At 37.6% G+C, this 25,691-nt stretch overlaps 2 protein-coding genes across 4 annotated transcripts in view; both read left to right on the forward strand.

The window, feature by feature from the left end:
• Positions 1-2,433: 2,433 nt before the first annotated feature.
• LOC112144333 (casein kinase I) lies at positions 2,434-14,852 on the forward strand. 3 transcript variants are annotated; one of them, XM_024268833.2, is made up of 11 exons: positions 2,434-2,626; positions 6,617-7,425; positions 9,391-9,460; positions 10,134-10,282; positions 10,360-10,594; positions 10,693-10,778; positions 10,887-10,971; positions 11,085-11,233; positions 12,702-12,782; positions 13,410-13,516; positions 13,900-14,852. In XM_024268833.2, the coding sequence occupies exons 2-11, from the start codon at positions 7,195-7,197 to the stop codon at positions 13,952-13,954; spliced, it is 1,248 nt and encodes a 415-aa protein (XP_024124601.1). In that variant the 5' UTR covers positions 2,434-2,626; positions 6,617-7,194; the 3' UTR covers positions 13,955-14,852. The 3 variants fall into 3 exon arrangements, with proteins under 3 accessions (XP_024124601.1, XP_024124604.1, XP_036072201.1); XM_024268836.1 differs by having other exon boundaries at positions 11,088-11,233; XM_036216308.1 differs by lacking the exon at positions 2,434-2,626 and adding an exon at positions 2,907-3,038.
• Positions 14,853-15,810: 958 nt separating this feature from the next.
• LOC112144319 (major facilitator superfamily domain-containing protein 12) overlaps positions 15,811-25,691 on the forward strand; it is a 12,033-nt gene continuing 2,152 nt past the window's right edge. Inside the window, exons 1-9 of the mRNA XM_024268811.2 lie at positions 15,811-16,529; positions 18,354-18,473; positions 20,827-21,037; positions 21,854-21,980; positions 22,071-22,280; positions 22,363-22,455; positions 22,534-22,626; positions 22,891-23,061; positions 23,134-23,228. Of these exons, the coding sequence (XP_024124579.1) occupies positions 16,379-16,529; positions 18,354-18,473; positions 20,827-21,037; positions 21,854-21,980; positions 22,071-22,280; positions 22,363-22,455; positions 22,534-22,626; positions 22,891-23,061; positions 23,134-23,228 (1,271 nt within the window). The 5' untranslated portion in view covers positions 15,811-16,378. The remainder of the gene's footprint in view (positions 16,530-18,353; positions 18,474-20,826; positions 21,038-21,853; positions 21,981-22,070; positions 22,281-22,362; positions 22,456-22,533; positions 22,627-22,890; positions 23,062-23,133; positions 23,229-25,691) is intronic.

Here is a 25,691-nt window from a genome sequence, read left to right on the forward strand (position 1 = left end):
TCCATGAACACCAATACAGCTGAAATTGATTAACGAGGCCCTCAGCTGATTAACCAACAAGAAAATGATCAGACAGGGTTAATTCAATTCATGCCAGGCCCAATATAAAAAAAATGTTCCTTTAATTTTTGTGAGCAGTGTATATATACTGTTAATATGTATATATATGTACATGTGACCACAAACTCCAATGGCCCTTTGACCCCAATAGGGATTCCATGTTCTGAAAATGGATGGATGTTTTTTTTTTTTAAATGAAAAGCATTTTATTTTTCATGAACCGAAGAGCTACGATAGAAGAGTAAAAAAGCCTCATGTGAGCCTCAGGTTGCAGACCCCTGGTTTATTGCTACACATAAAGACCTACTACAATGAAAAATTGTGTTTGTAGCATGTTCTTGTAGCCTGCTTTTCTCACTGTGGAGGACATTTATTAAATAATTGAAGGTTAAAACTGTGTTTTTAAGTATTTGTTTATTTAAATTGGAACAAACAAAAAGACATGGATAGGAAAAGCTCGGGTTTGTGACGCAGCAACTGCCATGGGTGGGTCAAGGTCGCCCTGCTCCACTACAATTCTGAAGCATCCACTTGTAGACAAATAGATCCATTAATGTCAAAATTTTCCTCATCTGAGCAAACATCTGGCTGTACGATTGCACAGTTCTGATAGTTCTCCGTTTTTTTGCTACGCTAATATTAGCTTGGTCTTGTGATGTGCTATAAGCTAAAAGGAGATAGTAGTGTGAACAAAGAAATGCTGGGAAATTGGCAGAGCTAACTTCTGCGCCAACAGCAAGAGGGGAATTTCTACCAAGCGTCTGATGCTCTCTTGTACGATGGAATATTATGACCATTTTACAAGCAAAAAAAAAAAAAAAAAATTGCAACTTTAAAGTCGTACATTTTCAAGAAAAAAAGTTGTAACTGTTAAATTACAAAATCAAAGTTGTAAGTCATAAAGAAAAATGTATGACTTTTTTTCTAATAAATTTACGTGTTTTAAAGTCACAAATTTATGACTTTAAAAGTCTGAGCGCTATGACTTTAAAACACATAAAACTTAAGAGAAATAAAAGTTGTAATTCCTAAATTACATGAATAAAATTGTATATTTATAACTTTAAAATTCAAAGGCTAAATCTATGACATTTTTTCTCCTAAATGTATGTGTTTTAAAGACTTAAATATATGACTGTAACAGGTGTAAATCTACTACTTTAAAACCATTGACTTTATATAAAAATAAAATGACTATTTTTCCAGTCAATGTTTAAGACACATACATTTATTAGAAAAAAGTCGTAACTGTTAAATTATGAACACAAAGTTGTGTATTTATGACTTTAAAAGTCATAGGCTAAATTTATTACTCGTAAATTTTTGTAAATTTATGTATTTTAAAGTAATAAATTTACTACTTAAAAATTCATAAATTTACAACTCAAAAACAAGTAAATTTACGATAAAAAATTTTAATAGACTAAACCTAACTGTTAAATTGTGAGAATAGTCGTATATTTATGACTTTAAAAGTTATTTAAAACACATACATTTTTTGAAAAAAAAAAAAGTTGTAACTTTATACGAAAAAAGTCATAGCTGTAAAATTACAAGAATAACGTTGTGACTTTGAAGGTCATAGGCTAAATTTATAACATTTTCTCAAATAAATGTACTTGTTTTAAAGTCATAAATTCGCAACTTTTTAAGTCATAAATTCAAAACTTTAAAACTCGTAAATTTATATACATTTATATAAAGTGTAAATTCATGAGAAAAAAGTCATATTTATGACTTTAAAAGTCATAAGTTTAAATTTATAATTTTTTTCTTGTTTATTTACCTGTTTCAAAGTTAAACGTTATTGAATTATTACTTTAAAACAAGTGAATTTACAAGAAAAAATTCAAATATATGGAAAAAATACATTTACAAGGAAAAAGTTATACATTTTTGACTTTATATCTTGTAACATTGCTTTATTTTATTTATGTATTTATTTTGTGCCCATAATACTCCATCATACTGCTGAAAATATGTCTTGAAATGTTTTTAAATAAAAAGCAAACAGGCTTTTGGGGCTGGCAAATGTCTATAACCATAAAAACAGACCGTTGGGAAAATATTATATAGTTGTAGTGGGACTTTATGTAAACTATATTTAGGTATAAATATAAACTTAATGTACTACTTTTTTGCTCATATTTTTCCATGAAAAATCAGTTAATTTATGGGAAATAACCCAAAGTACAACATTGTACAACAATGCTATATATAGTTTCTCCTTTAAAGAGATGCTACTAATTAAAAATAAACCAATATGGTACCAAAGTTTATCAAATGAATACAAATCGGTTTTACTGCCCGAATCTGACGCAAACGCACAGTCACGCAGATCATCCATGTGATATTCCATAAAGCTGAGTACACGCGCTCTTACCCTGGAGTGCCATGCAGAGGCGCACGTGCAACGCAAACTGCGTTACGGTCACTGACGATGCTGTTCAGCTGGTTAGCCAAACATCCCACAGGAAAAAAAAGATGAGCTGAGAAAGCCCATGAAGAAAACGATAACAATGTGTTCAAAGCCGCAGAAGTGTCCAAAAGGAGACAGTAGTTTAAGGTACGTCATTTACATTTGAGGCGTCGCGTTGATATGATTGTAAAAATGTTGTTTTGCGGCGTTTCAGGCTGATAACATGAACGGAAATTCAGCGGTAGTTCTCACTGGCTAGCTACCGAGCTGGCTAGCATGTTAGCTTCCTCTCAGCTGCGACCACCAGCCATTCAATGGTTCGGGTTGTTCGGGGGGTTTTCTATGAACAGTTAGCCTTAAACACAATCGTTACAAGTTCTTCTGTCAGGGAACTCGGTGTCTAATCTGCTGCTCTTTTATATTTTCACCTCCGTAACACGTAAATGAATTTGACTGAAGTTAGCATTAAGCTAACCTGAGGCCAAACACAAACTACTGTGGCCTTAGCACAACTTCCTGTGCCGCCTGTCTTCATTGAAAGTTCGGAAACACAATGAAGGTAAAAAAGAAAGCAGCGACCAGAACTTTAGGAGCAGACAAATGACTATCTGACTAAGCGGAAAATGCTTCTTTAACGTTGAAATTCAGAGCAGTCTTCTGAGTTAACGTTAGCTAAATTAGCCACCTAGACCGTTGCTCTTTAGTTAGAATCGCCCTCATTAAGTTGTTTTTAAAAACGCTGTCAGCTTGCTTGATTGCTAATAAAAATGCTTGATTTTTATGTGTTTTGTTTAGTCTCCACTTGTACTCAGACTTGAACTAGACTAGAGGCGACACAAATGAGCTGAAGAGTGTCAAGGCCAAACTGGGGTGATATTTTCTAAATTTGTTTCACATTTAACGTTTATCAAAGAGCTCTTCCTTAGTTTTCTTGCACACCAAAGTTTCCTGCCAAGGTTCTCGTGTTTGGAAATGATAAATCTGACTTAACTCAATAGATTTTCAAACTAGAATGAGTTTCTGAGGTCTTCTATTCAGATTATTGATAACTGGCTGGAGGCATGAAAAGATGTACAGCAAAGTGAGGGGAGGAAGAGCCTGTGTGTGAGGCATGTTTCAGGAAGTTTGTATGAAGAAGCAGCAGCACATTCACATTGTTATCAGCTGGACGCTTCTGCTGTATATTTGTTTATACATAAACTTCTTTAAAAAGGCTTTTGTTTGGTCTCAAGTCATGCAGTGTTCTATTTTGGGTCCATAAACACGGTTTGTGTGCCATTATACACTGTTTTTAATAGTTCAAAGTTTTAAAACTAAATCTGAAATAGGGAAACTATATTGGTAAATGTTAATTATAATGGATGATTATATATATTCACAGGACAGAGGTTTAATTGGTAAAAAATCTAACCTACATAAGGTTTGAGCTTTCTAGTGTTGTCTTCCAGCTTGTTTCAGGAGAGAGTTTGGTCTTTGGTTATATATTCTGTTGTCCATAGACATTATTCTTTCACGCTGTCCTCAAAGTGGGTCGGTGAACCCAAAGAATCGTCATTACATTAGAACAGGGGTGTCAAACTCAATCGCATAAGGGGCCAAAATCCAAAACAAACCTTAAGTTGCAGGCCGAACAGGATAAACATTTATTGAACACTCTAAAACGACATTTTTAAAACTTTAAAAACACATGAATAAAAAAGCCGGAAAATTATTCCAGAAAAAAATCAACTTAAACCTTAAATAACTTTAAATATTTTACAGTCCGTAAAAATATATTTTGTCAAAATTATACAAGTTACAAAGCGCAAGATAACATTGGGACACTAATAACAATATTTGGAGGGCCGGATAAAATTACCTAGAGGGCCGGATTCGGCCCCCGTGCCTTGATTTTGAAACATGCTTTCGAAGATGCCAATTAAGCATAGAATTGACAGTTTTTGCTGCACATTTTTAAATTGGTTTATTTCAAGCATAGATTTAAAAATACAGGACAAAACACACAATAATTTCAAACTCATTACAGAAACAATGAAAAAAAAACAATATAAGTAAAGTTTTTTTTTTCTTGAAACAAAATCAAAACTTTGATAAATGTGTTAGATTTAGTATGGAGCCTTCTGCACAATTTAAATGAAACTTTGGTAATGAGACAGCTGTGTTTCTATCATTCATAAGTAGTTACTGCAGTATTAAATTCATTTTAGTTGCAGAGCTTTTTTATTTCTGCTTATTTAAGAGTTCTAAATACTCTGTAGCAGAAGCCACAGTGTCTGCTCCATGCAGAGGCCTAACATGCTTGCATGTATTAGAGTCATTGATTTTTTAGTTTTTTCCAAGTGTATTGCTTGGTGTGGCAGCAGGCTTTGTTGCAGAGACTAAATCGAGTCTGACCTGGTTTGGATGGTGTAACTGAAGGCTTGGATCGAAAGGCTGTAGCTGGGCTATTTAAAACATATATTTGTACCTTTTTTAAGCCCTACACTGACTTTTAGGTGGTGTTCCCACATCTACAGTTTCAGGTTTCTAAGTTCCTAAGCATTCAAGTGCTTTAGAATCATGGGGTTTATTTTATAATTTACTACACATATTTGTTTTACTTTCTAGTGATTTGTTAGTAGTGATGTGTCCTTTGCTGTCATCAGTTTCTTGCATTTTCCCAGGAATCATTTGTTTTGTTGTATAAACTTGGTCCTAATTCACAACAGAAGTTTGTTTTGGCCAACTGAAAGAGAGAAAAAATAGAAATATCAATTCAACTTGTGTTTAGTAAAATTAAAAATATAGATATTGGTTAATCATTAAATAATTGGAATTTACTTAGAAAATTAATATCTGTTCATCAAATTTTAGAATCAATGTAACTTTCTTTTTCTGAAAGTTTATGTTTTGTTGGGTATAAATTACTTCATAGTTGTTTGATTTTTTTTCATTATGAACTTTTAACTTGAAATTGAATCAAATGTTGTTATGTTGGCAATGGCATTTAGATATGGAGAGATCACAAACAATAAAATGAACTAGTTAGGAGTTAGTCAACAAGTCTTAAACGCTTGACCAGTTTTAATAATGATAATAAAAAATATATATATCATACAACTGCAGAACCTGGTGCTCATTTTAATGCCGAACAGTTTATAAGGGCTTGTTATCTACATGGCTTTTTTCAAGTTTGTTCTTCAGCCTGAAAGTGAGAGGATCACCACTTAACAGCAGATCAGATTGATCCAATCTGTTTATCTCTTATTTTGAAGGGGCTGAAAGCCTGAAGCCAGTCTGGACTGAGCTGACCTGGACTCAATACTTTTATAATCTCTAAATTACGCCCTGATCTCTCTGATCAGTGTTTTTAAATTTGACAACATACCGGTAAGAATTAAGTCTGCATAAAAAAACATTTTTCCACTCCTAATTATTGATAAAAAATTGATATAAATATGTAAACACAGTTGATAAGCTTTTTCTTTTTTGTTTCTTTCATGTACAAAACTTACATATTTAGACCCGTTTTTCCTATTTCCCATTTTTGCCTGAACTGTTCCATCAAAATAGTGTTAATTCAAATCAAGGCCCTCGTGGTTAAAGAAATATTAAAGTTTCTCCTGAAGGTCATGAGCCGTTTCTAACTTTTAAATGCACGTTCAGCTCTGGTGTAATCTAACTTTGCTCTAAAGGACGAACAAGAGGAGAACAATCCAGATTTTAGCATAGTGTAAAACAATAAATACCCAAGGAATTAAAGAAGATAAACTTTCTGGGCTGTTTTTAATATGATGATGAGGTTCCTGTGGAAAAATCTTTTATTTTTTTGTGAATCAATCAACTGTATCAGTCAAAATATCTTTATTGTTTTCAATTTGCCTTTTAAAGACAGTTCACTCTACGTTCTTGATTCTAAGTTGACTGTTTTAGTTGAATCAATAAATAATTAATCGATAAATTTGATTCAAAACTTGCAAAGAACTGAAAGCAGGAGGGAGGACTACCGAAGAACCAAACATGTTTAGTGGAAAATGATCATTCCTTTTAGATGAGTTATTTCTGGTTTTACACTATTTGAATATCTTCTGATTTAAATGCTTTAAGACTATGAAAAAAAAATGCTTAACAATTGTCTTTTTTCCTGTCTTTCTCCAGGTCCTCTAACACAACGTTTGCACTTATGGATGAAACTCGTCTCGGGATGGTTTAGAGGACCGAGCGCCTGTGTTGCTCCTATGAAGCAAAAGTCAAGCATTTACTTACACCTGTTTATTTTTTTTTGTTTTTGACCTCTTGCCTTTAAAATAGATGATCTTCTGTGCAGGTTCTGCGTCAAAGGGAGCCTCTAAGCTACATTTTTGTTCTTCAACATTGGCATGGGGCCTGAAGCGACAGACGTTTTCCAGCTTTATGTTTGCAGTTTGTTAGCTTCAGACCACAATCCTCCATCACTATCTTAAAATAAGTGATGTGTCATTCCTGTTAACTTCCATCTCCTATTCATTTCTGCATCTCACAGTTCCTGCGGGGACAAATAGTGTTTTTGGATTTGGATCTATAGTGACTTCATTAACTCAGTCCCTGTCAGAACACGTTTATGTGGCAGCGAGCCGATCCTCATCACCTCTATAGGTGAACACTAGGCAGCCGTCTTGGTGGTTTGGGTTTTTTTTTCTCCTGTTTGGTTGCATGGAATCAGCCTAATCGTGGAGAGGCCGGGCTATCACAAGCTGATGGACTTTGACAAGCGGGGAGTTGGAGGAGCGGGAGGTGGAGGGAAGGGCGAGGCCGAGGAAGGGAAAAGGATGTCTGGGAAATATGGCGGACGAGGTGCTGGCTCCAACTCCGGAGTGCTGATGGTGGGACCAAACTTCCGAGTGGGGAAGAAGATAGGATGTGGGAACTTTGGAGAGCTGCGACTTGGAAAGAACCTGTACACCAATGAATACGTGGCCATCAAACTGGTAAATACACATTTCTTTATCTCAGTATTGATGTTTGAAACCTCCGATTGCTGCATTTTGCTCAGAAGCTGGTAGCATCTCACAAAACACCTGCTGCATTGATCTACAAACATTTTACTACTTATTTTTAGTTGCACATTGTATTCAAAGTGTGCTAAATATAGTCTGTAATTTTGTTAAAGAAAGAAAAGGAAGGGAGAAAAAAATTAACTAAAATCTGAGAACAAATTTGGTAGAAAAAAAATCTGAGATTTTATAATTTGGCCATGTCGCCCAGCCCTTTTGACCTGTAATATCCTGCTAAAAATACAATATCTCTAAATAATGCGGACAAACTTCATTTTCTTGCCTGCAATGAGAAATGTTATATTCAGTGTAATGGGGGTCATTGTCTTCTACAGATATTTTCTGTAAAAGTACATTCTGAAGCTTCAGAATATCTTGGAAAATGTAATCGCGTATATTCGTGTTACACTAAAACACTTAAATTCATTTTTGACATTTTTTACTCTATTATGGCATACATGTAAACAAAGGTGTTGTTTACCTACAGAATTGACCATGTGTTGCCATAAACAGTGATTTGAATGACCTAAAATCCTCCCCCAAGAAACAAATCCCTAAATTGTTGAGTTATTCTTTTGTCACCAGCTTGGGCTGTGAAGATGGCCAACTTCTTAAAATGCAACAATATTAAAAATCCACTACATATAATTATCACTCCTTATTATTAAGCTGGTTTTAAAGTTCCACTGCAGTTTTTTCTTCTATAGTAAAATAATTCCCAGTGGTTTTAATATTATGATTATGCCGTTTTTAGCCAAAAATCTAAAAGCCTCTTTCATTTTTTTAAGACATATTTTCTGCAGAGCAGCATGAGATCATTCGAAATTCACCTTTGACTTGTGGCAGGACTGTTGACACGGAAGTTAGCCTCCACTAATTTCCCATCAGCCCTTTGTTTAAACTGTCAACTGCTAGCTGATAGGACCTCACAATTATTAGAGTAGCAAGGAGAGAAAAATAAAGGTGAGAAATAAAGCCGTACAGTTTAGAGCCAGATGTCAGCTCAGATGAGGAAAATGAAGACGTATTTGTCTGCAAGTGGATACATCAGAATCGTAGCGGAGCAAGGAGACTTTGGCCCGCTCATTTCAGTTGCTGCATCACCAATCTGAGCTTTTTCAAAGCGCTGGTTTTCATTCACTCCTGATCCAATGTGATTTTAGATAAAGAAAAACTGAAGCTGAGTTTTTCATCCTCAATTCTTTTTATAAATGTTCTCTATCATGAGAAAAATGTTACAAGAACATGTTAAAAACATAATTTTCATTGGAGTGGGTCTCAAGCAAAAACCCAAACTGGGAGTTACGAACATGGATTCATCCTCACATTTTTGTGCTTAATGTTCCTACAAACAAAGTGCGAATAGTTTTTTATCCTGAATTTTAAACCTCTGCTGTAACATTTTTGCTCCATCAGAATATTTGCCAATGACTCTTAAACTGAGTATATAATCCATTTAAACTAACTCTTAATAATCCCAAAGAGAGTTTTTCTGTTGCACAGCACTTTTAGGTGAAGCTTTACATTCATTCTTTAATCCACTAGTGATGCTGCATTTGAGAAATACAAATAGAAATGAAAGTGGTGCCACAGGTTTATCAGGAAAGCTTCTTGGATTTTATGAATTCTGTTGAAAGTTTAGTATAGATTGGTTCTTAATTGAAAAACGCTTAATGAATTCTTAATTCTAATCGAGCAGAAAAGTTCAAATGATTCTTTACTTTTTTTTTTACCCTAGATTGTATGAGGGTTGATAATTGTAATTTCAAAATAAAAAAATAAAAGAACACTATTTGGGTGCAAAAATGCCATTACTTTTGATGGTGATCTCACATTTTGTGAGACATTTAGTCAAACGTATCTGCTGCCAGACACTGACTCTGGTGTGATCTTCCGTAGGAGCCGGTGAAGTCTCGGGCCCCTCAGCTCCACCTAGAATATCGCTTTTACAAACAGCTGGGAAGCTCAGGTGAGGATCGGGTTCATTCGTCTATGCTGGCTGTTTTTCTTTAATTACACAGTTTCTCTTTGACCTGTGTTTTTGATGACTGTACAGTATTTACACACCAACTAAGTTTGGCATTGACACAACCACATGAATATTTTTAGCAAATTCTTGCTCTAGTAATAAACAGTTTATTTAGGAATCTATAATTAAGGGATTACATGTTACAATTTCCTGCTTTTTTTCCCTCTGTCTGGATTATTTTTGTCCCTATCATCATAGTGATGTTCAAAACTTTTAAGCAGTTCCCTCCAGATGTTGTCTACAACTATGTTTTTAATGAAAAAGAGGAAGTTGGCGAGTTGAGCCACCTGTTACAACACTAAAGATTCTCAGACCTGTGTTGTATTTTGCACTGGAAAATACTAAACAACACTGCGGCTTTGTGCAAATCTGATGAAAGGTCAGACTAGTTTACTGGCTTTGCCTCTGGAGTCAGACCCTAACCCTCATCTGCTGCAAAGCCTTCGGAATTGAACCTTACAGTTTCTGTGTAATCTCAAACAGTCATGGATGAATTCTGCCATTTATTAATGGATTCGTCATGACACCTCTGATTGTTTGGTTTGTTGAAGCTGTCGGATACACACGAGATGTTTCTAATAAGCTGTTCGACCTCTTTCTGCTGCTTATTCAGAAGGCATACCTCAGGTGTTCTACTTTGGACCATGTGGAAAGTACAACGCCATGGTTCTGGAGCTTTTGGGACCAAGCTTAGAAGATCTGTTTGACCTCTGTGATAGAACCTTCTCCCTGAAGACTGTACTCATGATAGCCATACAACTGGTAATCCTTCAGCCCTTTTCTTTACTTCGGTTTTCTTCATTTTCTGGCTCTAAATCCAAATCTCTTTTGTCCCTCAGATAACTCGCATGGAGTTCGTTCACACCAGGAGCCTCATCTACCGCGACGTCAAGCCGGAGAACTTTCTAGTGGGCCGACCCGGCTCCAAAAGGCAGCACACTATTCACATCATAGACTTCGGCTTGGCAAAAGAGTACATTGACCCTGAGACCAAGAAACACATCCCATACAGAGAGCACAAGAGTTTGACAGGGACTGCCAGATACATGAGCATCAACACGCATCTGGGGAAAGGTGAGGCTTCCTGCTTCTGGTGGAATCGTGCACTTCCACATGATAATGTGTTTAGTAAATGCTAATAGAGACCAATCTATCTCCCATTTGTTTCCCAGAGCAAAGCAGACGAGACGACCTGGAAGCTTTAGGCCACATGTTCATGTACTTTCTCAGAGGCAGCCTGCCCTGGCAGGGACTAAAGGTCACAGACCAGATCATGTGTCTTATTCCATTTTATTCTGTCCTTTTTATCTACAAAATATGACGGATTACCTTTCGTGAAAATCATTCCATCTGTTTCTTGTCTCAGGCTGATACTCTAAAGGAACGCTACCAGAAGATAGGAGACACAAAGAGAGACACACCAATAGAAGTGCTCTGTGAGAGTTTCCCAGGTTTGGAAACATAACTTGACTTATTTAGAGCTACAATAACCCTCTGTTGATCTGATTTTGTGTTTGTTGTCTGCCTCTAAAACGTGCATGAACCACATCTGTGTTTGCAACAGAAGAGATGGCCACCTACCTGCGATATGTACGTCGACTCGACTTCTTTGAGAAGCCAGATTATGACTATCTGAGGAAACTCTTCACGGATCTGTTCGACAGAAATGGATATGTGTTCGATTTCCAGTACGATTGGACTGGGAAACCGCTGGTTAGTATGTGGGAGGGGTGACTTTGTGCTACTTCCATGATGACCTCAACTTCAAGCACAGATTGAAGTGGAATGGAAATGGCTGAAAGTCAACTTGTATCTACCAAAATTTAAGATTTAGTTTTATTGTGGTTTATCTAAAATGTTAAACAACTTTAAAGTAATTTCTTTAAATTTACGATTCTGTAATTTTTGTGGTACAAGCATCAAACTTACCATGAAAGTACCTTCGGATCCTCACTTTCAGAAAAGTATGTTTACCACAAGAAAAATCCAAAATAGCAGCCATTTTTAAAGATGGCGACCATACGCTCAATTGTTAAAAAAAATATATTAATTTTCAATTTGTCCCAGTCTCAACGATATCGGCTGTTCGTACACAAAATGCAGTATTTTAACTTGAGAGGTACATAGAAAATACTATTATGTACATACAATAAATATTTTAAAATCTTGGGTTTTGGCTTTTCTTAAAGAGGGAATATTAAGGTAACTCTATGCCAAATTTTGTGCTAAATCAGTAACACAAAAAAACACTCAAAAACAATAGTTCTCAGAAAAATAATTAATGCAAAATAGTACTAAGAGCTAAAGAAAATTAGCAGGAAATATTTGCTAGAACTTTTTTTAAGTGAATTTATCAGAAACTTAATACAATAACGGTACAGTAGTACTTTGAGATTGAATTTAAATATGGGTTTGTGTTTTAATTATAACTCAAGATTTTAGTTTAGCCATTCCGCTCTCTTTGAGGTCCAGATGACTCCAACCACATATTGATGTGTGATTCACTTCCATGACAAATGTGGACAAATGTGGACAGGATTTTATGTCTGCCATGGACTTGAGTGAAACTCAAAAATTAAAGATAAAAAAAAATTCAGCGCACTGTCTTGTGGGGTCCAGATGACCCCACTTTTAATGTAAACAAGCTAAGGAGAGCGGAAGGGTTGCACAAAAAGTCAATACAGGATCTCAACATACTTTTTACTCTGAAGCCAGAATAAGAAATGTACAGATGCTAGTTTTATTCTGAAACGTAACTTTTTTTTTATTACAGAAGTTCTTCTCTTGGAGAACTGTGTCTGCCACAATAAAAGGACTACCAAATTAAGTTTTTTTTTATTCTTATAAAGAACTTCTTGACAAATACATTTTTTTTCAGAATGTTTTAACTTTGAAAAGAAAAACTGGATTACATTTATTTCTATTTAATATTTCCAGTTTATTCAACACAAGGCAGTTAAACTGCATTTATATGGACATTGACCTTGTGAAACCCCTCTAAATGTATTTTTTCGCTTTAAAAAAAACTTTACTCAAATTCAAAAACAGTCATTGCAATTAATATGGTAGGCATTGACATTTAGTAAGTACTTTGCCTCAGAGTTTATCTACTTCTATGTGGAGTTCTAGCTTCATTGTAACAGGAAAACTCTTGTGATGTAACCCTTGTCTTTCTGTGTAGCCCACTCCCATTGGTCCAGTGACAACAGAGACTCCACTTCCAGCAAGCAGTCGAGAGAAAGCAGCACAGGCCAAAAACCAGGTATGCACTCTCATTCTAAAAGCCCTTTCGAATGGGAACAGTGTCGTTCTTGTGGCTTGTTGAGAACAAGAGATGATTCATTAGTTCTTATTTCAGTTCTTCCAGTAGCTCTTTTTTTAACACAAGCCCAAACAAACTGAAAGCCCCTATTTTTTGAGTGTAGCAGCAGTGTTTCAATGGCATTCAGACCTTCATCAAGGACTTTTGCACTGACTGTTGGTATTTATTAGAACTACAATTCTATCAATCCCTTTGTGCATCAAAGAAGAACATAAAAGGTCTATTATTTTTACCCTTGGCCTGAAAAGGACCTGGAATTTCATCAGCTTTCATACTATCTAATCAAAACAAAAGTGTGGTAGCTGTAGTCATTTTTTTTCCTGAGAATTGTTCAAGTTGAATGATTGTGTTTCATCGCTAGAGTGTTATGATGTTAAAGATGTCATCCTTCCTGTTTCTCAGCTTTTCCATTTCTCATAGATTGTGCATTTCCTTTGTTTCAGTAACAATCATTCCAAATTATTTTTTTAACTTAAAATAAATCATAATACACATTTTTGAAATACTTTGTCTCATTTATTTATATATTTTTGGTCATGAGGTTTCTTTTACAATTCCTCCTCTCAGGTGATGAGTTCAACAAATGGAGAACTGAACACAGATGACCCCACCGCCGGACACTCTAACGCACCAATCGCAGCTAATGTGGAGGTGGAAGTAGCTGATGATACGAAGTAAAAACATGCACTCACACTCACACACACATTCATCATAGCATAAGGATTTTGGTAGTCTTGGATAAAACCCAAAAGCTCAGCAGAGATACTCTCACAAAGCACATATGAGATGCTAGATGTAGAAAACAGTATTTTAAGAGAATCAGGATTACAGAAACCTATATATATGTCCTCCATCATCAAAAAGATGCTACAAGAAAATGTAAAAACACGATTTTCATCAGAGTGGGTCTTTAAATATGGGAAAAATTAACCATTAAATGAGAACTTTGAAAATTTGGTTGATCTTAGACACAGATGTGTTGTTTAAATAAACAAAAGAACATCAGAAACGGGAAATGAAAACCGTTGGTAAAGTCTGTGACTGACTTGTGTTGCAGGTGCTGCTGTTTCTTCAAGAGGAGGAAGAGGAAAGCTCTCCAGAGACACAAATGAAAATGAGATGAAACCGAAACCTTGGCTTTCGTCCTCGTTTTTTTTCTGTTTCCCATCTGTTCTCCTCCTTCAGCTTGTCCTCTCTCCTCTCCCGATGGAGTCCCTGTGATGTGGTGGAGCAGCAGGCTAAACAAGCATTTCCTCCCTGATCTGCTGGCTATTGTCGCTGTGGACTGAGCAAACGCAGAGTAAAGGCTATTCATTCACCACAGACTTGAACCCTGGGATAGAACTGAATAGCTGTGGACTTCATATATTTATGGCTGCAGAAAGGACTGGATGTGGATCTGCAGAGGCTGTGACTGACTGAATAGATGATGGATTGTATTAAATGCTCTTTTTTTTTTCTTCTTCCTTACTGACTGGCTCAGAGGAGAGAAAAGCATTTCTGAGGAGAGAAAGAATGGACTCCAAAAGCGAGGGATCGCGTGTCATGCGCTCTTAGAAAACCCAACACAATACTTGCTGCACAATGTTGAACTCAAACTGAAGAGACTCCATGCAGCTGTGGTACAGTTTTCATTTCCTCAGGTCAAAAATACTACACAGTAAGTGACTCAGTCTGCACCAACTGCAGTCACTGTAATACCCATTTACCCTCAGTAGAAAAAAACAGAATCAAAACTTTTACAGGTATGTTTATGTAAAACCTTTTATTTTTTTCATATTTTAATTTGGATCTAAAAAGGTTTTTCAGCACAGGTTTTGAGCTGAAAAAACTATACGGAGCCTTTTTATTACTCACCCCCTCAATCTTGTTTCAAAGAGGATATTTTTTGTAGATTTTAGTGTGTTCCTCTGTTATTTTTAAGTTGTTTATTTTCTTCTTTTTCTCCTGTTGGAGCTCTCAAAGTTGGATAATGACATTGGAAAAATAAACAACCAAACATAATCTGTATCCTTTATTTAAGCATGTTGTATTTTTGCACTTGGAATAATTGATACATTTGCAAAATTGTCTCAACTGGGTAAAACATGGTGGGAGAGCAGCGTAAGTGTATAAACTTGTGCAACACTTTTCAGACAGTGACAGATGTGAGAAGCTTTGTGTGAAAGCAGAAGTCCAAATACTGAAACCTCAGTCATGACTGTCAGATTTTCATCAGCTTATGAAGAAATGTGACACAATTATGCATTTTGGTCTGTGTGAATCACAACAGCTTATAAAGCTGTTATTTTTAGCATTAGTGCCCAAAATGCAGGGATTTATTTTTATTTATTTTTTTTCCATACACAAAAATGTTTTTTATGTTCAGGTTATTTAGAAATTTTACAGCTAACAAAGAATTATTAAGGAAAAATAGTTTTATTGCTTATACTTTTGTTTTGAACAATACAAAGTAAAGTGGTTAGTACACACCCTAAGCTTTTCAGAGAATTGAGAACTTTGGTCATTCTCTTTGAAAGTCAACTATTTGCTCTACTGGAACTTATTTCTTAAGGCTGCACTCTAACAGGAAAAGTACTTTTAGAGGCTAGGATAAAGAATATATTTTTAAAAAACTGTTAATTTATTTTTTATTGACTAGAAATGGGTGTCTCATTTTATTAAAGTATATTAAATGTAAACACAATGCTCTGACCATTTCCACACACATTTTTCTGTTTGATGGTGGGGTCGTGTATCGAAAACAGGAAAAATATATTGAAAGAAAAACATTCCTACAATTTATTTTTCCAAATAAAAACGAACCTCTTATTCAGAAAGTTACTTAAAAGATATATTATCTATGTTTGAAATCGTCACGTGATTTTACTTATAAAATAGTCACGTGAATCCCCCCGCCCTTCTTCACCATGGTATCGGCTGAACGCAGTCCGCCATTGGTTCTTTTTTCATTTCCTTCCGTGATGACGTCACTCCCATGAGGCCCACCGTTGCAGCGTCATGACGTGTTTGTTGTGAGTGTTTTCTGTCGGAGCCGGTAACAGCGGGTCGTACTGCTCCATGGGCCTTTCGGTGGCGCTGTCATTCTTACGTTTGGTTCCGAGAGTTGTCAGAAGTTAGCCGACGTGAAGTTTTCGTTCGTGTTGACGAGCGGCGTGATCTCGCGATGTCAGGTTATAACCCTAACAGCTGGTTAAGTAGGGACTTGTAGAACCCATTACTCAGGAAGGATCGGCTGAGATTTTTTTTCTTTTTCTGACCATTCCTCCGTTTTGGTTTTGGTTCCTCCTCTGATTCGCATCATGGCTTCACCGTTTCTCGCTGTCACCTGATTCCGAGAGGAAATGGGTACAAAGATTGGAGTAATCATGTTTTTGTCCAGCCTCCCGCTGGAGCTCGTAGCCCTGCAGAGAGCGGTCATGTCTCACTAGACTAACACGTAAAGGGAACGGGAGCATTCTGTCATTTATTTTTTCTGGCTCTTCTTTTTTAAATAAACGAAAGCGCGCCACGAGCTTGCATGAGCCACCACCATCATGCCGGACAGTGAGCGGCGGTCTCTGCCTGTAGTCAGGAAGCTGAGCTACGCGGTGGGTCACTTTCTGAATGACCTGTGCGCCTCTATGTGGTTCACCTACCTGCTGGTCTTCTACCATTCCGTGCTGGGCTTCTACAACACTAACGCGGGTGAGTCCTGACCGCTAATAAGGTTTTTTTGGTCTGAGGTGTGAACATGCTGGTTAACACTTTCAGTTTGAGGATTTCCTCTCAAGTTACAAGCAGACAGAATTATTTATTTATTTATTTATGTTTAAATGAAACCAATGAGTCTGGAGCAGGAACCTGCTGTCTTAAACAGGTAAAAGAGCAATTGGGTTGGTTTTCTACTGATCAAAGCCGAAAAGGAGCCATATAGTCTTACTTTAGTCTTAAATAAATTTGGATTTAGTTTCTTAAAAAAAAGCAATTATGCCTATTTTTGGGGGCACAAACAAAAGCAAAACTATAAAAAGAACCTAACATATCTCAAAATTTATTTTTTTCCTTATTATTTTCAAAATAAAAGATGCTCTGTGCCAAACAAGTTCATAATAATACAAATTTTAATAATGGATTGGATTTCTCTGCGCTTTTTCAAATGCCCAAGACACATTGTATAGCCATTATTCATTCACTCCACAGTCATACTTAGTGAAGGTGAGCTGCTGATGTAGCCACAGCTACCCTTGGGCAGACTGACAGAGGTGTGGCTGCCAGTATGCGCCTACGGTCCCTCTGTCCATCACCGGGACATTCATATGCATTCACACACCAGTGGAGCCACATTTGAGACAAAGAGGGTTAAGTGTGTTGCCCAAGGACACAATGAAAGCTGGGAGCGAATCACCAATCCTGAGCCACTGCCACCCCATGTCATCTCAGTGCAGCTCAGGGGAGCTAGTAACCAATGTTGTGCAACAACATAAAAGATCAAACTTTTTACCAAAGTTTTGCTTTGCATATAAAATCTGTGCATTTTGGAGGTAGAGTTGAGCAAACAAGACGTCAACAGGGATGTAAAAACCTACCTAGTTTATCATCTATGTTCACCTCAGCATCAATTTATACATTTAACTAATCTAAATTAAATAAATGCGAATGAAGTAATTCTCAGTTTTAAATGCTATTTTCTTTTCTTTTATTTATTTATTTAGTTCTTTTTTCCCCTCTTTGTCCTCAGTAGTCTTACACTTCTGGGTTTTGTTATTTTAGTTTAGGGTTGGACCTTGATAGTCTTAGTTTGGGGGCTTTATTTATTTGTTTTCTTTAGGTAGTCCTCAGGGAGCTGCTGACTCTGAGGGTCGACATGGCTGGGTCTGCAGTCTTCATGAATTATTTTATGTTTGTCCAAGGAGCCACCATGGAGAGATAAAAGAGAACATATGGATCTAAAGCCACAGGTTGCAGAGCGCTGGTCTAGGATATCCTGAGATTTGCGTTTCTCCTGATGTAGAACCTCTAGTTTCACTGAAGTTGCCAGGTTTGGGGTATTTTCCCCCTTTACATGAATTTTTGTCCTTCTTAATTTTTAATACTATATGGTGTGAGCACCAGATAGTGAGTGGTGCACACAAGAAGCAAATTTTTTTAAATCTTTTTTTGTTCTGATGTCCCATTAAAATAGTTTTTAATGCAATTTGTCAAAGTCCCTCAGCATATCTTGATCAGTTTTTAGAACTTCTTTTCAATTAGTGTTTGTCACCATTCATGGTTTTAGGTTCTCATTATATTGGTTGCTTTGTATTTACTATTTTGCAACCATTTTTAGTGTTTTTGTTCATCTTTTTGAACTCTCAACTAAAATATCTCTCATTCTCTGTGTCTCCCTATCTTTTTTTAAAGCTTTTTAGAAATTTTATTCATAAATTTTCCTTACAATTCCAGTTAATTAACACAATTAACAAACTGAGTGTTACTTCATGCAATTTCTAAGTGCAGACTTTCATTATTAATGCTGTGTGTGTGATGCAGGCCTGTTGTTACTGGTCGGTCAGATCGCAGATGGGATCTGTACTCCTTTAATCGGCTACGAGTCGGACCAAACCCCGGGCTGTGGAAACTATGGGAAAAGGAAGACATGGCATTTAGTGGGTAAGTTAAACGCTGAGCTGGACGAATGACTCTTGAGCACAACCTCTCTGTGTCATAAGATGTAGAAATGATTTACCTCTTGGAATAAATTGTACTTACAGTGAGTTTATAGTCAGTCATGTGCATTGTCAGATTCAGGGACAGTTGTTCTGCATGTTTATGGTTTCCTAGAGTTGTATATATTTTTTATATTTTCTCTGTAAAAACACGCTGACTCATCAAACTTCTGGTTTTTTGAATCATGGTAGAAAATAATCATCAGATCTACAAACTCTTTACATTTGGTAAATGGATCCTTGAAATAAAAGCCTAAACTACTTCCAAATTAAAAAAAAATGTTTCAGCTTTTAGACAAATACACATGATTAGGTGTGTTTACATGCAGTTTGATACTCAACTTCTGTGGGAAGTTGTGGTTACAGGTGAAATTAGTTCAAACATGCGGCCACCCTATAAACAAGTGTTATTGTTTTTATTTAGGACACAGAGAAGTCTCATTAGTGAATATCCTAGTCTGTTTTATTTTTCTACACTTTTATTCAAAACTCTAATAACACAAGCTGCTACCCGGCCAGTCCTTCAGCAGTCATCTTTTGATTTTTATTTTAAAAGCATTAATGATGATTGTTTTAGTGGTTTAGTTTTTAGTTAATTAATGAACTTCTGAGTTTTGGTGAGAGTAAGCCTGCCCTCATGTCCCATCATCCCTATGTTTACACTCTCTCCTGCTAGCTTACAGCCCCTCACAACCCCAACCTAATGTTACAATCGCAACAAAAATGGCGAACAATATTGGAGCTATCCAGTTTTTGCCAGATTCCAGCTCGGACAAGGAGAACAGAGACGTACATGGACCTATTTGTGGATGCATCAAAAAGGAGTGAAGCAGGGAGCTCGTTACCCCACTGATTGTAGCACCTACATCACAGATACAAGCTTTCTCCAATTGTACTTCTTCATCTGATCTTAATTTACAATGATTTAAATAAAGAAATACTCAGAAATGCAATTTAAATCTTAATTTTCTTTATTTATGTCCTCCATCATGATAAAAAAACATCACTTTCATTGATCTTTGAAAGCTTAACCATTCATTATTGTCTAATTGTTAGTTCATCCAGTCCTGACAGCATCCAGACAGATCCATTAATTTCTGTAGGAAACGGACCAGAGGAACCGACTTGTTCTGAGGAGGGGAGTGTGGACAGATCTGACCCCCTCCTGCAACAGACCAGACTTACCGAAAAGAAGAAAGAGAAAGTAGAACAACAAGGAAGCTTCACTGAAAACCACATCAGCATTAAAAAATGCATCAGCTATTTAGTTTCAACGTCTGTTTGCACAGATCTGATACTTCTTGATGTATGTGACTGCAGACACTCAATACTTGAGTAGTTTGATGTTTTTGTTGACACATGATCTGACTGAGGCAGTTTGTGTAACTTTACATCTCTTCCCTTTTCAGAAGAGCTTTAACAATAGCGGTTTAACGAGATGTAACTGAGCTGGTGTAGTAAAAAGAAGGACGACCTCGTGACTCTCAGATAGAGATGATGAAGCACGCACAGAGCTCTGAAGCTTAACTGACACTGCAATGTTTGAGACCCACTCCAAGGAAAATGGTGCTTTTAACATGTTCTTTTGGCATTTTTATGGTGAGGGAGCACATGTATAATGGAAATTTAGATAATAATTGTATTTCTTTATTCAAATCAATGTGAATCAGGAGCAGACAAAAAATCCAGTTGGAAAAGCATATTTTTTGCGTAGAAAATGTAACCGGCAGACCAAAGTCTTCATTTTTGTTCCATGCTGATGCATCCATTTGTAGACAAATATATCCATGTATGTCTTCGTTTTCCTCGTCTGAGCTGCAATCTCTCCCAAACTGTTCGCCTGGATAGCTCCAATGTTGCTCACCATTTTGGGTTCCACCGGTAATGTTAGGTTGATGTTGTGAGGAGCTGTACACCAATGGATGATGGGAAATGAGCTCAGGCTTACTCCACTAACAGCTCCTGAATTTCCCTGAGGATTTCCAAAGGGATTAATAAAGTATTTTCTATTCTATTCTATTCAAATGTGACTTTCTGATGAACTCCTGGCACTCTGCAGAAACTATGTTCTAGAAAACAACACGAGTTTTTAAATATTTCCCTAAAAACAGCAAATTATAATTAAAATACGACTGGGAATGCTTTTCCAATAGATCAAAAGATGATCGGAGTGGGACTTTAAGTGTTTCCATTGGTTAAAAAGCAAGTGATAACTTGTTTAGTTAGAGAATCTGAAACATTATTAGTCGAAATGGCATAAAAAAGTCATTTCTGTTGTTTCTGTGTTTCCTCTTTAGGCACGCTGAGCGTGGGAGTCTCCTTTGCCTTCATCTTCAACCAGTGTCTGGGCTGCACGTCCAACACCCCTCAGTGGGCCAGCCTGGTCTACTTCTCCCCATTTATCATCATATTCCAGTTCGGCTGGGCCGCCACGCAAATCTCTCACCTGTCGCTCATCCCTGAGCTGGTTTCCTGTGAACATGATAAAGTGGAACTCACAGCGTACAGGTAAACCGTGAGAGTGCCACGCCCAGTGCCTGCATAAGAGAACTAGACTCGGTGAATGGGACGCTAACTGTAGAAAAGGGTTTACTTCAGCCTCCAGTGATAGGAAGACAATTCTGCTGCCATTTCTGTTGTTGTGTGGGGCCAGATATTGTCAGTAAGGCTAAACCTGAATTCTTCTCTCTTCCTACAGCTTCTCCCTACCTCTACATTTATCCCTCCAAATGGGAAGTTAGGAAAAAATTCAGTAGAATAGTGTAAAAAAAAGTTGCCGGTCAGCTACGTTAGCGCAGAGCTGTTAGCGTTTGTAAATACATGATAACATCGGTTTTATCATTTTAAAAAGTCATAATACAGCAACAAGTTATTACTTACATTTACGTGCTACAGAGCCCACCCATGTGAAGAAAAACGCCTTTTCACCACCTCGTGCCCCACCCTACCGGCAGAGGGATACAGAACTCAAAGTCTCTTCGCTCTACCCATAAAAATCTATTTCGGACACCCCTTTCGCTTCAAATGCCTCTTTGTTAAAGGGGTAGGGAGAAGCCAGAGGGGAAGAATTCAGATTCACCCTAAGCAGTGATTGGCAGCGTTTCTATGGCCATGACCACACCCCCACCACCTGAAAGTGAGCTCGAGTGAATCTGTCAACCAAACGTTTAGAATGTGTGATTGCACACTTTTATTGAGACATCTGATTGGTCATTTTATAACTTGCAATAAAGAAAAAATCTGAAACGGACACCAGACGTGTAACAATGAATCAACCGATCGTGTGTCAGACAGGCTCTTAACTCTGTTTCTGCTCGGGAGCAGGTACGCTTTCACCGTCATCGCCAACATCACGGTGTTCGCTGTGGCTTACTTGCTGTTCCACGTCCAGGGGGGAGGGGGCGACCCGCTCAGTGACGCTCTGGGACCGGCAGACGTCCCGGTCTTCAGGGTGAGGAGGCCTGACCCTCACGCTGGTCATGAGGAGAAAAAGATGTTTAAAAACAGAGCAGCTTTTCCTTTTTCTCATGTCTGATGGTAGAATCTGGCGTTGATCGTGCTCGGAATCGGCGCTCTCTTCTCCGTCATCTTTCACCTCGGAACCACAGAAAGCCGGAAACCTGGATCTAAGGAGGAGGAGGAGGAGGAGGGTGAGGAGGAGGGTGAGCGGAGGCCCCTGCTGCCGTCCTCCAACACTTCTTCTCCTTTTCTTCAGTGGAAATGTTGGCTTCTGCAGCCTTCCTTCTACCAGGTTGGGCCGTCAGCTGACTGGAAACAAAAGTAGTTTCCCTCTTCAGGACGTTAATAGAAGGCGTTCCTGTGCGTCTCTGCAGGTGGCTCTGCTTTACATGTCCACCAGGTTAATCGTCAATCTGTCTCAGACGTACATCTCCATGTATCTTCTCAACACTCTTCAGCTTCCTAAGGTAAACGCTCTTTCTGTCACTGAGAGTTTCTGTTCTTGTTGTGTCTCTTCCCTCATCACTTCTTGTTCCCCTTGACAGAATTTCATTGCAACCATCCCATTGGTCATGTACCTCAGTGGCTTCCTGTCCTCCTTCATCATGAAGACTCTCAGTAAACTCATCGGAAAGGCTGTAAGCAATGTAGCTTTCCACAAACAGAATCTGTATGCGTCACTTTTATAAACTCATTTTATTTGCTTTTTTTCTTTTAACTTTAACAAACTTTCTTCAGTTTAAAAAATAACCAGTGCTGGCAGGATTTTTAAATTATGTCTCATCACTTTTTCAACAGAACTGTTCTTGTTCTGTAAAAGGAAGTTGACTTGCTCTGATTCTTCTCATGTTTTTTTTTTGGATATAAAAGGAAGTGGTTAACCTGATTCAACTTCTCTGCAGCTCACCTACTTCGTAGGGCTGCTGCTGATCATGGCGTTCTCCTACTGGGTGCTGCTGGATGACAAGATGGGCCAGCAGATCTACGGCGCCGCCGTGCTGCTGGGAGCCGGCTCCGCGACCATCCTGGTCATCTCGCTCGCGATGACGGCCGAGCTGATCGCCGACCAGACGGTGGGATTGTGGGTCACATTTCTTGGCCTGCTTGCGTGCGTTTAGCTGACCCGCTCCTCTTTGTCTCTGCAGCAAAGCGGAGCGTTTGTATACGGAGCCATGAGTTTCACCGATAAGTTGGCTAATGGGTTCGCTGTCATGCTGATCCAGGCACTACATCCCTGCCAGTTAGTACAAACACACACAAACAAAATGAGAATTGAAAGTCTTTATTCACGGTGAATGTTCCCTCATTTATGGGAGGGGTTTTGTTCTAAAAATAACTTGCAAAAGATGAAATCCAGGAAGTAGGATTACAGATGTTTAAGGCTCTAAAAAGTCAGAAATAATAGTCTGAAAGTCTGAAATAACGTGGGACTTAAATATTTTGACTAGAGCTGTCAGGCGATTAATTTATTAATCACGATTAATCGCATTGTGTCCTAAGTTAACTCGCGATTAATCGCAAATCAATATGTGGCCTTTTTTTAAGGAAAAAAATGTGGAATTTAACAGTTTAACAGTTTAACAATTTAACAGTTATACATTAATTATGAAAACAAGAATGGTAAAATTAATAGTTTTCATCAGAAATACTTTATTTTGTATCATTGTATTGAGATAAACTTTCTTAACAATAAAAGGCTGTAACATAAAATGCCTAACAAAAGCCCAAGTGCAAGTGAAGGGCATTTTAAATTCAAAACTTCAATCAACGTTCAGTAAAATAAAATTAAAAAAAACATCAAAAATAACATTTCCATAACACTTTCATGTTCATTTTTTGTCAGGACCAAATCTTTTCCTCCTCTGCTGAACTACAGTAATAAATGAAATAGAGATTTATCATTTCCAATTAACTTTTGTTTTTTAAAACATTAAAGACTGAGAAAAGCGGGATACTCTGTGGATAGTTTGACAGTCTGTTACTGCCGCCGCGTTCTCTGGCTGCAGCTCGATGCAGCGACGTGTCCAGCGGAGCTCACGGATGAATATGCCGGCAGACAGACCGCTCTGCTGTGGTTGGATCACGCTTAAACCTCCAGAACATTTAAAACGTCCCCCGGTGCGCTTGGTGTTGGGAACGTTGTGGGTCCGCAGCTCTCGGGACGCGGCGCCTGACGCGAGCCGGTACCACCAGACGTGGTACTGGACGCGAACCGGAGCCGGGTTAGGGTGCAGGAGCTCTCCAGGTCCTAGCGCCGGCCGGTTTTAGCTCGCAGCTCGGTGGTTGAAGACCCGCCTGTGATCTAGTGAGAGCAGCCGGTGAGTTACGGGGCGGGACGCCCGAGCGCGCGGTATGGAAAGGCACATATGAAAAAAATCCGCGATTAATGCGTCAAAAAAATTGTCGGCGTCAAGCACATGTCAGATTAATGCGTTTTTAATGCGACAAATCTGACAGCCCTAGTTTTGACCAATCATGATATTCAAATGTAATACATCGATTCAACCTGTAGGGGGCAGCACACAGACGGTTTTTGACTATATTTTCAAGAATTAAACAAGTTCATTTTAATTTGTCAAAAATGTGGCAAGCACTTTTAAAGCCCAATTTATAGAGGTCAACAGACAAAAAAAGTTGATTTAGGTTACCTTTTAAAAAAAAGAATCAAAAATTACACTGAAAAAATCAGTGAGACTGCAAAAAGTGAACCCTGATATAGTGAGGGAACACTATGTAGGATTTATCGATGATAAACTGTATTTTTTCACATTTGATGGTGATGCTTTTGAACCCATCCCATAATAGCAGCATAAATATGATGTTCTGTCATTATAAATGACATATAGGTTGAATATTGTTGCTTCTGCAGACAAAGAGGTAGATATCCTAAGGGACAATAGGATCCAAACAGAAAATCTAGATAATTTGGAACCACTTGGTAACTTAAACCTTTGAGGAACATCTTAAAATCAATTCAATATTCAAGGTTTATGAAAGAAAATTGTTCTGTAGTTTTAATTTTTACTGCTTTCTACATAGTATCAACAATATTATTACAAATAAGTGCATCATATTTACACAAATCCCATCAAACTGGATTGATAGTGAAGTAAAATGTGGTCCATTTAATGATTTCATTTCATGTATTCGGTATATTCAGACTGGACACATTTGTTCCACTTAAAGTGAATCAGAGTTCCTTTTCCCCGATAATCCGAAATCTTTGGAGGTGGTTTCAGTTATTTTACATTCACACTGAACTTCAGTTTGCTCTGAGATTCTTTAGTCTGAATAAAAGGGAAAAGACTGAACCAAAACGGCCACCGTAGCCGGTCTCTGGCGAACAATCGTTCAGCAGCAATGAAACAGAAACTCATTAAAATGTGGTTGGATGAATGCATTCTCATACAAACAACTTTTAGCGTGATACACATTGCTTCTCACACTGTTTTACTGTTACTCTATATGTCACAAAGACTTATCACCGTACCTCATAACCAGTAACCATCTTACAGCGTCCCTCCACCATATCACAGCAGCAGTAAAAAGGGTTGAACGTTATACAGACGTTCAGAATTGATCAGTGAAATCAAAAAGTTTGATTAAGTGAAGAATCCTTGCAAACTGAAGAACCTCCATCTTTATTTTTGTTTTGACCCGCCTCCATAACTGCTGGCCAATGACTGAACAGATCCTCAGTCAC

Source organism: Oryzias melastigma, linkage group LG17 (genome assembly GCF_002922805.2).
Source record: "Oryzias melastigma strain HK-1 linkage group LG17, ASM292280v2, whole genome shotgun sequence".
NCBI lineage: Eukaryota > Metazoa > Chordata > Actinopteri > Beloniformes > Adrianichthyidae > Oryzias > Oryzias melastigma.